The 12,377-nt window shown below is 44.6% G+C and overlaps 2 protein-coding genes across 3 annotated transcripts in view; one reads left to right on the top strand and one right to left on the bottom strand.

Annotated features, from left to right (window-relative positions):
* arhgap36 (Rho GTPase activating protein 36) overlaps positions 1-383 on the top strand; it is a 24,274-nt gene extending 23,891 nt beyond the window's left edge. For both annotated transcript variants that reach the window (XM_076171645.1, XM_076171646.1), the window contains exon 12: positions 1-383. This exon is cut by the window's left edge and continues 666 nt beyond it. The gene's annotated coding sequence lies outside the window, so the exon portion shown is untranslated.
* Positions 384-1,321: 938 nt separating this feature from the next.
* Positions 1,322-11,666, bottom strand: usp12b (ubiquitin specific peptidase 12b). Its single transcript, XM_076171610.1, has 10 exons — positions 11,495-11,666; positions 8,579-8,659; positions 8,355-8,438; positions 8,118-8,247; positions 7,672-7,955; positions 7,496-7,572; positions 7,145-7,228; positions 6,153-6,350; positions 5,467-5,545; positions 1,322-4,111 (listed from the first exon to the last, which is right to left on the bottom strand). Exons 1-10 carry the CDS (start codon positions 11,540-11,542, stop codon positions 4,010-4,012), a joined length of 1,167 nt encoding a protein of 388 aa, XP_076027725.1. The 5' UTR covers positions 11,543-11,666; the 3' UTR covers positions 1,322-4,009.
* Between the last annotated feature and the right edge of the window lie 711 nt (positions 11,667-12,377).

Raw genomic sequence — 12,377 nt, 5'->3', positions numbered from 1 at the left:
CATGAGAATGAATCAGTAAGGTGTTACATCACAATGAGGTTTGTGTTTTAGTTTACAAATTGTTGGGGGAGTTTGACAAGTTGTAATATTTTGTGCATGAAATTAGAATCAGAACAATATTGTTTTATTTCATGTTTTGTAGCGAAAGAAGCGATTTCCATACATTGAGCAGTTATCAGATCTTAGGTTTGAGCTTGAGGTTAAACTAAACTGGATTCAACAAATAGTGTTCATTTTATCTTGTATAATTAGGAACATTCTCTACTTAATGAAATTGTTTCTCTTACAGTACAACAGTCTGATAATCAAAGTGTCACATTTGTAGATAAGTGATTCATTTCAGCTCATGAGCAGGCATGTTTACAATAAAATCTTTATTTAAATTAGTAGTTCCTTTCATTCAGTGACTTAGTAATTTCAGAGATAATCAGAATAAACATTTCTGCATCTGCGTGTCATGTTTCGTAAAAAAGAAAAATGTTTTTTAATCTCTAAATCTGCATTTCTGCATCGGAGAAAGTTCATGAAAGAAATCGGCTTTCTGTGCGTTACGTCGCCTCGACCACAAGAGGGCGGCATTCACCAATGCTTTTTGATAGATTTAAATTAATATCACTACATCACATCATCGTCGCGTCCTTTGGATAAGTGTGTGTGCGCGCACCCGTGTGTGTGCGTGTGCGTGTGTGTGACTCACTTGATTTTTGGAGGCCATCGATATGAAAACAGAAGAAAAGTATAACAAAATGAATAGAGTAAGAATTTCATTAGATTTTTACCTTTATTTTCAAGCAGTTTATTCTGCCTCTGATTTGATATTCAAGGCATCATTGGTTGATTGATATGTTCTGAGCCACACAAGCAGGAACTTGCAACCTTAACTGAACTTGAGCTCATTAAATAATTAGATATTTAGTGTTTTCTACTCATATTCATACACTTACACACCACAAATGGAGCCATGTATGGACTCAAGCTGCCTTGTGACTTGGGTTTACTGGGGATTGACGGTGCTTAAAAAAAAAAAGTGAAGCAGAAGCAAACAGAAAAGGCAGGATCCCCTTTAGTTTTAAACCAAAACTCTAGGTAATAAGGAAGTGAAGCACCTCTAAGTGGTCAGAGTATACAAAGAAATTCATAAGTCAAACATTATTTAGCTGTTGTATTCCAAAACTTTCACACATTTTCCATAAACACTTACCAAATCCCTATAAGCGTATTCCAGCAAAAGTAAAAAGTAAAAAGTCAGTGCCTGGTTTGTTCAGCACTAAAACACCAAACCTTTGGGATGACGTGTGTGTTGTCATTTAGAGGCAGGAGACTTTGTTATTGATTATTTATTCCAAACAAACAGTGCAGAAGTCTCAGGTTATTGTAGTGGAACCATTTTCCGTCTCTTAATCATATTAGACAACAACCTTTTTCAGATTACATGAGCTTGTTTACTGTGGGGGTTGTTTGGTTTACTCTGCCTGGCAAGCCAGGCGGGCGGGGCTTGTTACTCTGGCATATTAACAGCGGAACCTTTCACGCTTTTGCTCGATCAATTCTGCTGCATATTTCAAACAAGAAAATTATCTATATTCCAATAATAGCATCTGTATTTATGTACACATCAACATCTCACATCCTCTCAAAATCAATGCTAAATAAATCCTCTGCCTACAACAAAATGTAGATGAATAAAATTAGTAAAATGTATCAAAAAAGGAAACATGTAAGAGAGAAAGTTTAACATTCATTATAATAACATTAATTATATTTAAATTAAAAAAAAAGAGCATTTCCGCTTCACAAGACAAAATTTATAGCAGGTAAATGTGTTAAGAGTTTTCTGGAGTAATGGAATTAACTGTTGTTCAGTCAAATACAGAATCAGAACCAGGATCAACATGAACCTGTGGACTTTTCAACTAACTGCTGTGCTTTTGTGTTTGTTTCTGCAGTTTGAGTCATCAAACTGCAGAAACAAACCTAACATGAACACATCTTTCTCTCATTTTAAAAACAAAAACAAAAAACTGTTACGTTCCACAGACCCGCTTGGTGCCTGGATCTCATCTGTATTTCATCAGCAATTCCGGGTGACTTCTCTGGTTTCCGAACTTCCAAAAAGGGATGGAAAATAAGTAAATGAACTCTGAAAGCTTTAACCCAATGACAGAAGTGAACAGTCCAGGGTGCATCTCAATAAGCAACTCCTCTCTCCATCAGTTTAAGGATTCCATCTGATCTGGTCCCCATAAATAAAAACTAGGGCAGCATTTTTAACCTCAGTTAAAATGTAATAAAACTGGATTTAAAGATGTTCGTGTGATTAGGATATTTTTTGCTCGGGGCCAGGAATTGTAAGGAAAACAATATTCAGCACTGACATAATCCCAATATATCCCACCAGTCAAAGATAAATTCACAATTTAATTTTGAGTCCTGAATCCATAAATAATCCCTGATGTCTTGTTTTCACGGGAAAAGACGTTATGTGCCTTCGCCTTTAGGGGGAGCTGTCTGAGAGAGAGAGAGAATATGGAGATGCACCCCACATGTGTTCTTGTGTGTACTGTGTTTGTGTGTTCTCACTGCAAACAACGACAAAAAGCCATAGACAAATACAGACATTTGGTATTTTTGTGCGTTACAACAAACGAAGAGGTGAAAAGCGAAGAGGAGGTCGACTTTCTTCATCTGGCTCAGGCGAGTTTAGGTAAAACCAAATGTACGAACACTGTAAAGGCTTTGAAACATCATCGATTTCTAATCTAGATTTCTTGCTTTTCAGGCTTACATCCGATTTGTTTTTGACAGCAGCTTCAAGTCTTTGTTTACATTGTTTAGACCCGACGTGCACAGACGAGGACGGGATCTGATGAACGTGAACACAACGCTGCAAGAGAAATGAGTGGACGCTTGGTTTGAAATGACTACATAGTATTTGTAAGGCGAAGAAGATTGATTCCGGTTGATGGAGCTTGGCGACGTGCAGCTACGTCGATCACATCCGGACTAAGTGAGAGAGCTGGAGGAGTTTATGACCGTGTGCTTTGTTTTAACCCTTTAGACGTTCAAAACACACATCTGATACGTGCTGTTTTTAAAGTGTGATTCCTGGAAAAATAAGTGCAACAAGGTGTGTGTGTGTGTGAGAGAGTGTGTGTGCCAATGTACGGAGATGTCAGTCAAATTTGATAACGCAAAGCACACATACGCACACTCACGACTCTGTAAGTAGTGCGAGGAAACTAATGGTAGAAAGTGTGTGTGTGTGGAATATGGCGTTAAAAGTTAAAAAAAAAAATCTTCAGAAGCACAAACGACTGCTCTTCTTCCACCGTCTTCCCTTTTCCGTAACTGGCGAGTTTTCTAATCGGCCGCTTTCACTGCTCGGGGAAACAGAGCCGTTACACCTGCCACCTCGCTAATAACACTGAACGTTGTTGGCACCAAATCACTGCCACAAAACAAAATTGCATTCATTAAAACGTCGTTCACACACTCAAGCCTTCCCTCCGATAAAGGTAGTGTGTGTTTTTGTGGTCGGTGGGCAACACTTTTCTGCCCCCCCCCCCAGATTGTTATTTTGGTGTTAGCGCGGAGCTCAGGAAACCCTTGCTGCTAATTTAGCGCAGTATAATGCGGTGGTGAAGGCGGCGAGGACTCGGCGAAGACGTTTACGCTCTGCCGTCTCAAAGCTCAGGTTGCTCCTTCAAAATTGGATTCATGTGCGCCAGGGCGATGTCAGCCTCTTGGATTGGTGTCACTCAGTCGTCCGGCTGATGCCACATTGCAACGGCGAGGTGCGTGTTGCATTGTGGGCTCGGGACGACTGGAATCCAGGAGGCTGCCACGCTGCGCTCCAAACTATCCAAATGTCGCTCCAGTGCAAAACTCCACCTACAGGGTTAGGAATCCCGGGTGCTTTATGTGGGTCAAGTGGGCGGAGCCTGTGGCAGCCTTGAGCCCCTCCCCCTCTGTTAGCGACAGTCTGTCGGGGCTCTCCCATTGGCTGGTTTCAGTCTCTGGACTGGTAGAACAGTATGTAGCCTGACTCAGAGTTTTTGGAAATGTCCGACGTGAGGCCGTAGAACTCCTCGATCGCCTGCGCATCGATTTTCTATGGAAAGAGAAGAAGAAAACGGAGAAGACAAACAATTCTTCAATTCAATCCTTTCTGAAATGCTTCAATTGACTTTACAGGACATTGTTGGTGTAACTCTCTGTTGTGTAGCGACGACAAACGCACGCTGCTATTTCAAATTGCAGTCAAAGCTTCCATTGCAAACCGACGTTGACCAGCGAGCAGCGAACATCTCCAGGCTACATCCTGATGAAATGTTTTTGATTTTGGCGTATCGGTTTCATACACAGAGGGAATTGAAAACACATTGGGGGAGGAAACGCACTTGTGGAAATTTACAACGTTAAACAGGACTGAAGTATCTGAACTAAAACAAATGTGAGAGGAAGAGTTTAGTTCTGAGGATTATCTTGGTTTTCAATTGAAGGGAGGAAAGGAGGAAACGACAAGATGAATCTGTCCACAGCAGCAGCATGAGAGAGGAAACAAGTTTGGAAGAAAATTGAGAAATAACTTAAGGCTTATTTTTACATGACCGTTTGTGTCTTTGTCCTATTTTTTATCATTAAAAAGGGACTAGATGTGACAAAAATGGAAGGAAATTGAGAAAAGACAAGACAGAAAGATGAAGAGGACCAATTAAAAAGAAATAAATGGAGAAAGGAAATGGGAAACAAGAAACAAGGAAACAGTCAACGATGAAAGGAATGTAAGAAAGAAAGAAAGAAAGAAAGAAATTACATATAGTAGGTAAATAGTTTATGACTAAAGGAGCTCAGATTGTAGAAAGGAGTAGTTGAGTAAATGTACTAAGTTGTTTTGCACCTCAGTAATGCAAACAGCTGCAGTTCCAGGTGCAAAAGCACACTTATGATTAATGTAACGTCCAGGAAAAAGCTGCCAGAGATAAAACTGTGAGACGGCAGAAAAAAAAAAAAAAAGGATCAGCTTGTGTTTCTGCTCTGCCAGCTCAGCGGAATCTTCCAGCACCGGTCCAGTTACTGTCCAGCACACCAGATGTTGGGCCTCACTCACATCATAGTGGAAAAACACTGCGGCGGCAGCGGCGGCGGCAGGATCGGCTTTGACACGCAAAGACTGTGATGAGTGCGACTGCTCGCACGGCTGCAGGCTTTGCGTTCAAATAAACCGTCTTAACTGAGCGGAAAACCACAGAATCCACGCAGAAATGACTCTAATACCAGAAGCTGAGGCGTGTTATGACAAACGTGGAGCGGCACCACGTACACATGAGCACAGGCCTGGAATCAAATCCTTATATCAACATCACCGCACCAACACAAATCCTATACCCTGCAAAAACAACAAACATCTAACAAATAGTAAATCATAGAGCGTCAGCAGCGTTGAGGGAGGACACGCACTCTCACCTCCACGATGTCATCGTCGAACAGCAGCCAGAAGCCGTGGCTCTTGACGATGGTGATGTAGTGTCCGCGGTTGGGGCCACTGCGGGTGACACACACACACACACAGAGTTATTTTTCTGTAGTATTTGCGTCAGATCACAGGATGAGCCTGGGTTTGTTTATGTCGGGATGACGTTCCTCTTACATTCGACCTTTGAGTTTAAGCATTCTACCCTCTATCAAGCTGGATGAAGACGACTATTCGGTGATTCACTCCCCGCGTGTTTGCTTACTCATCAGCGTTCCGGAGTGCTGATTCACCCTAAGAACTCCGTTGAGGCTGTAGCAGGAAAACCTCATGTGTTTACCAGAGGGACGCTGCAAAACATCCCTGAATCAGAACATTCTGGAACCATCGGAAATCTGGCACAAAGATGCCCTCGGGGGTCAGGATTGGATGATGTCATTTGGGGTTTTTGAATTGATCGATTTCTGGGAATTCTGCTGTTGTTGTTTATGTATTTTCCTTCCTTTTTTTGACGAGTTGTATAATTGGATATTTCGGAATTCAGGACTGCATAGTTATTCGCTAAAACATCAAAAGGCAGAGTTGGACGCTCACCACAGTTGAAACAAACACAAACGTTCCCATTTACACCCATGGGGTTTCACATTTCACATCCACAAATATCAACCAAAGATCCCACCTGCCACAGTGCACGACGACGGCCACCAGGTCGTACATGCGGTCGGGGTTGGTGGCGTCGCCGGACGTGTTGAAGAGGCGGAGCTCCAGGGGGAAGACGACGCGGTAGGACAGCTTGGTGTAGCGGTGCAGCTGGTCCATGTACTTGAAGCGCTTCAGGTGGAGGGCGAGGATCATCGGGAGCTTCTTCACCCTCATCCTGGACAGAAAGAGAGCAGAGAGCAGCGTTTACGGGATTGGAACAGTGCGATTCGGGTGCAGAGGAGAGAACGTTCAAGAGTTTGTGTGAGGAAATACGAGTGAGGTCGACTGAGGGCGAGTGGAAAAACACCAGCAGGGAAGAAGAGACAGAATCCGACTCATCTCAAACAACAACAACTCCGTTCCTAAAAGCTTTCCGTGTTGACGCCGTCACGGCTTTCCAGGCCCCCTCCTAACAACGCCGGCTATTCCCACTGCTTTTTTCAGACGCTTTGTGCTTCCTCCTAATTTGGTCGAACACTTGGCTCGCACTCTGGCCGCTCTCTGCTCAGCGTTAATGCAACATTACCACGCCGCGGCCCTGTCAAGCTAATGGATGTTCCCCCCTCTCTTAAAATGGTAAATGGCACACGTGCGGGTCGTTGCAGAGATCGCGGACAGACAGATTTTTATCAGTTTGTGCTTTACGTCTAAATATGGCGGCGAATGTTGGCGCCGTCAGTGGAACGAGGCAGATTAAAGGAGGACAGAATGTGAGGAAATGTGGCTTCAGGTTAACGTAGCGGGTGTTTTAGATTACTTTAAAACACCCGCTATGAACTTCTCAGCGTGCAACAGGAAAGGCCCGACTAGTCACTATGGCAACGGCCGACAAATAAAGCTATAACCATACAGGTCGCTTCGCAAGCACAGCTGCATCTGCCGGGTCTGTGTATTTCAAAGCGATTTATTCCAAATAAATAATCTAAATGAAATCTAAGCGGTGGGAAGTGAGCCCACGATGTCACCCACCTTTTCTGGGCTTCCTGTTTGCTGCGGCACTGCTCGCAGTAATACTTGTATTCGCTACACAACGTCTCTGTGTTGCTGAAGCCCCTGTTGAGAAGAACACACACACACACACACACACACACACACACACACACACACACACACACACACACACACACACACACACACACACACACACACACACACACACACACACACACACACACACACACACACACACACACACACACACACACACACACACACACACACACACACACACACACATTTCATTCAAACTGCCAATCAAAAATGAAGCTTTCAGGAAGTTGGGGGACTTGTTGTTGAAGAATGTAAAAGCGCCCGGTGTACCTGAGGCAGTGTGTGATGGAGGTGTTCTGCTCCACGTCCACGGACAGGTCCAGGAAGTCCTCGTCTTTACTGCTCACCTGTGAGACAATCAGAGAACCAATCAAGCGCCCGCCTTCTCAGCCTCACTCTACGGGCCGAGGCGTGCCGTCATACAGATTCTGCCTTTTCTTCCTTACAGCTTCACAGTTGAGGCAGCGAGTCTCGTTGGTCAGCGTGCCCTGGAAGATTTCGTGGACCCAAGTCTGTTGCGTTTCCTTCCTTCCCTCGCCATCTCCTCCCTCGCTGCCCCCTCCTCCTCCTCCTCCTCCTCCTCCACTGCCGCCGCCACCGCCGTTCTGAACCAGCTTGCCGTTCTGCTGCCTCTCCTGGCTCTTCTCCTCCTGCAGCAGGTCGGCGATGGTGTTGAGGAGGTAGTTGAGGAACTCGTGGGCGTCCTGCTGCATGTAGTTATCAAACAGCTCTGGGGCGGAAACGAGGAGACGGGAGAGTCGTGAGTATGCGGAACGAGCGGGAGAGAAACAACAATACGGAAAGAAAGAGACTGAATGGAAAAGTAGAATCAGCGTTGAATGTGAAACGTTGGCAAAGGTAATGTGGAGCCGATTAAGCCCCGCCCCCTTACCGTTTTCTTTTCTCAGCCGAGAGATGAACTTCTTGGGGGGGATGACGCCGACTTTCTTCTTCTGCGTGGCGATGCTGTTGAACAGGTCGGCCAGGCAGGTGAGGAGGGACTCCTTGCGGCGAGGCTGCACCTGCGGAGACGGAGGCCAGGAGGTGAGCAGGTGTGTGCGTCCCGCCATTACCCAACCCGGGAAATAAACTCGAGCGTAGGGGGGCGAACGGTTGCCTGCACTCTTACCTTGTACGCCAGCACCTTCTCCCTGAACGGTCGGCAGAAATACAGAGCCTGCAGCACCGAGTTACAGTAGCAGGTGTTTCCAAACTACAAAAAGAGATGGAGAGGAGATAAGAGAAGGTAGAAGAGAGTCGTCTACTCCACCACAACATATGACACAGCGACGGGGGGGGGGGGGGAGGAGGGGGTTGTCGCTCTCTCTCTCTCTCTCTTTCCCAGCTACTTACGTTGACCAATCCAAAGTAGTGCTCGTTAACGGGAAACTGTTCCGGTCCGATCTCCTTTTCCAAGGCAGAGGCATTGGCGCCCTGGAGGGAGGAGAGCAAAAGAAGAGGTCAGAGCGGCAGGTACAGAGCGACACACACCCCATCGGTTCAGTGTCAGCGATGAGTAATCAGAGAGTCTTCTTGTCATAATTTCCCAACGAATGGATATTTTTGTCCTTTGGAATGTGGGCTTTGTCCTGTCCTCCTCCTCCTCCTCCTCCTCATCGTTGGCTGCTCTATTCTGCTCACAGCTGTGCATCCAGCCTCACATCCTCATTCCCCTCTAATGATCCCCGACTGCATTTAGTGATCGGAAACCCGACTTGGATTATTTTGTTGAGCCAAGTCTGAAAGCGACAGAGACAAAAAGCGGAGGAGAGGAGAGACGTGATGGCGATGAGGATGTCGAGGAGGATGATGCAGCTTCTCCCTAAGGTGTGAATGATGACACACACTTGTGGTTACTCATTGCAGAGGTCACTGAGAGGATAACTTGTCCTGGCTGAAATCCAGCATCTGATAACGCGACCTTCCATGTAAACAAAACACAAACAAACGTGCCCTCAGTCAGTCAGTCAGTGTGAAGGCAAACATCTGCTGTGTCTGACCCAAAATGTGTCTCCAGAAAGTGTTTAGGGAACACGTTTCTGGACATTTGGGGTTGATTGGTGGAGTTTTGTGGACAACTTCCCCCCAGTGTTTGGGGCTTGGAGTAGCTTGGTCCAGTGGCCTTTTAGCATTAGGTTGTAAACAAACACAAACAAACGTGCCCTCTGTCCTCGGAAAGGCAAACACGGCCGAGCACAAACATCTGCTTGGAAGAAACACAAGAGAGAGACAGAGAGACAGGCGGAGATAGAGAGACAGAGAGAGATACTCATCTTAAAACGCAAAACAGTGTTACAATAGCAAATGCCTCCTCTGGTCAGACTCCCTGGCGGTGGAGTCACACCTTCAGTTTCGCCGGCCAAATTGATTTCGTGAAACAAACACGGCCGTCCAGACAGAAGCTGGTCGACTGCCAAAGGGCCACACAGCCTGAGCAAACCCACAGCCGCAGCTAATGTTTAGCCCTGTTAGCTTTTGTCTAGGAGGCGCTGGTAATTCGCCACAAGATGTTGGCCTCCGTACTTAAACAGCTTATTGTGGCCTGGTGTGTGGTCCTCACAGCCGCACTGGCTAAGTAAGGACTTACTTACTTCCAACACACACACACACACACACACACACACACACACACACACACACACACACACACACACACACACACACACACACACACACACACACACACACACACACACACACACACACACACACACACACACACACACACACACCAAATCAGGAAGGGCTGCCTCAGATTTGTCTGTGGCGTCTGCCTGAGCGCCCGTGGGTGCTGAAAGGTGCAGCGGTTAGAAGCAGGATAAGTTACAGCCATGTTAAGCCTTCATCTTTCAGCTCTGAGTGCTTCTGCCTGCCCGAGCCACACTGGGAATAAAAGGTGGAACTGTGACATTTAAGGAAACTAAATCAAGAGCAGACTGGTAGGTTCCTCTAAGGGTCTGAGGTTTTTACCCCCCTAGCTCTTTAGAGACTTCACAGACAGACGTAAGGACAATCAGCTGGAGAACATGTGGGGTCCAACTTTATTTTGTCCACAATTTCTGTCCTCAGAAACGTGCGGCTTTATAATAGGTCTGTTGTCTCGAGTTTAGTCCAGCAGTTTTTGATGGAGAGAATAAAGCAGTTTTCATTTCCTCTAATTTCACAAATAGAATTAAGATTTCACAAACAGGAAAGAAGTTTGAGGCTCCCCGAGTCAACTGAGTTAGGTTGAACCACAATAGACGTTGGATGACTTTGTTATCCTACTGAGCTTTCCCTGTGAATAATACATAACAGGAAATATAGAAAATACCATTTAACAAAACAAGTTCACAAAGTGGAGTAAACAGGAAGCATTGCAGCTGACCAGGCACACAATGGTGGAGTGTGGAGAATGGAAGAGACAGTTGTATAAAATAGGCTGGAAGAGACAACTTGTATTAATGAAAGGTGTGTTTAGTAATAATGTCGGATTTGTATAATAAATAACAGCAATTGACTCCAGGAAACAGGCTCATTAATACTGTAAGTGTAAACAAGTGTTGCATTGTTTAGCGGTGAGTCAACAGAATGGTCACCAAACTCAAACAAGCGGCTCTATTGTTAGATCACAAACAGAAAAAGGGCTGATCTGGTCTAAAGGGGAAGGTCTGTGCTTTTCTAGAACCAGAACCAAACCATGAGCCGAGCCTTCATCCAGAGGAGGCATCCAGGGTGTTTCCCCTGACAGGAAATGCTGGATGTCTCGAGGAAGACAACAATGTCAGCTGGAGGAGTTGTTTACATCATCTGACCTACAGATGTTTCGCTTTATATTCACATTTTGACAATTATATTTAACCAAAAACTATTAAATAGAAAACTTGGTCATAGATTGAGCACCGATGAGCAAGCAACTTAGTCAGAACAGCTGTGCGTCCCACACTGACTTACACAAGGCTGGGGTTAGCTAACAGGCTAAGCTAACTAGCCCGGGTCGGCACATAAACAAACTAGAAGCTTTCAAACAAGCTGACCAACAAGCTTGGTTTGTCAATAATTTGTGACGCTGAAATTAAACTAACCCATACTCGCAGCAGAAATGTTGAGCTAACGGTGGCTAACGGGCAAACAACTTTCTGGAATCGTGTGTGTTATTATCACGCTGGTTAGCATAAAGGCTAAGAGCAGTTAGCCGCTTAGCGTCCTGCTGGATCACTCCACACAGCACAGTGCGGGTGAAACCGCAGCGGAAATTGGTAGCGTAACGCCGGAATCTCGGCTTCTTACCATCGTACAAATCGAGGCGATCTTTCGGACTGTCATCAGTATTTCCATCCGAAAGCAGCCATGGTGGACCGTACCCCGCTGGAGAAATGATCCGAGCCGAATTGGCTGCAGAGTTCCGGGAGAGCTTCCAGCCTGTCCGTCCTTAATGATAAAGTCCACACAGTGACACACGCAAAGTCCGGTCAAGGGTCTAAAAATAAAACACTGACGCGCATATCTGAGTAATTAGATTGTCCCAAATTTAGGATTGTATTTTAATCCTTAAACGACAGAAATTTGCATAGCATCTGGCTTCGCTAAAATAACATTTGATATCTGTGTTATTACTGTATACACAATATTGAGGCACGTTTACGTTGAAGGTCCACCACATTTACATCCGGCTTCAGTCACACACCATTTGATAAAATTACACAGCTCCCTCTAGTCCAGTGTAAAGAAACGAACGCCGAGGGAGTGTCGCCGACGATGAAGCGAGATACGCATGTACCGTTCGGTTTGCGTTATCTGATCGAAATCAGTGGGCGGTGCTTTGTGTCATAGATAGATAGATAGATAGATAGATAGATAGATAGATAGATAGATAGATAGATAGATAGATAGATAGATAGATAGATAGATAGATAGATAGATAGAAAGAAAGATATCAATATTATAGTGCCAACGATTGGAATGTAAATAGTCTAGTACTCTAGTCTAACTTTGTAGCCTTTTTTATTTATTTTTTAGCTTATTTCAATACATTTTATGCACAATAATAATACTAATACTAATACAAATACTCTTACTAATACGACTACTACTACTACTACTACTATTAATAATAATAATAATAATAATAATAATAATAATAATAATAATAATAGTAATAATAATAGTTACG

Source organism: Genypterus blacodes, unplaced genomic scaffold, assembly GCF_046128005.1.
Source record: "Genypterus blacodes isolate CSIRO-AG114 ecotype Tasmania unplaced genomic scaffold, CSIRO-AGI_Gbla_v1 ptg000260l_1, whole genome shotgun sequence".
NCBI lineage: Eukaryota > Metazoa > Chordata > Actinopteri > Ophidiiformes > Ophidiidae > Genypterus > Genypterus blacodes.
This window is presented reverse-complemented; position numbering and strand designations above follow the sequence as displayed.

Bases quoted from the DNA above. Each gene is read 5' to 3' on its own strand.
- usp12b (XM_076171610.1), bottom strand. From the start codon at position 11,542: ATGGAAATACTGATGACAGTCCGAAAGATCGCCTCGATTTGTACGATG. The intron at 8,439-8,578 runs GTAAGTAGCTGG...CTCTTTTTGTAG, and splicing joins ACTACTTTGGATTGGTCAAC to TTTGGAAACACCTGCTACTG. The intron at 7,229-7,495 runs GTACACCGGGCG...TCTTCTCAACAG, and splicing joins TCCATCACACACTGCCTCAG to GGGCTTCAGCAACACAGAGA.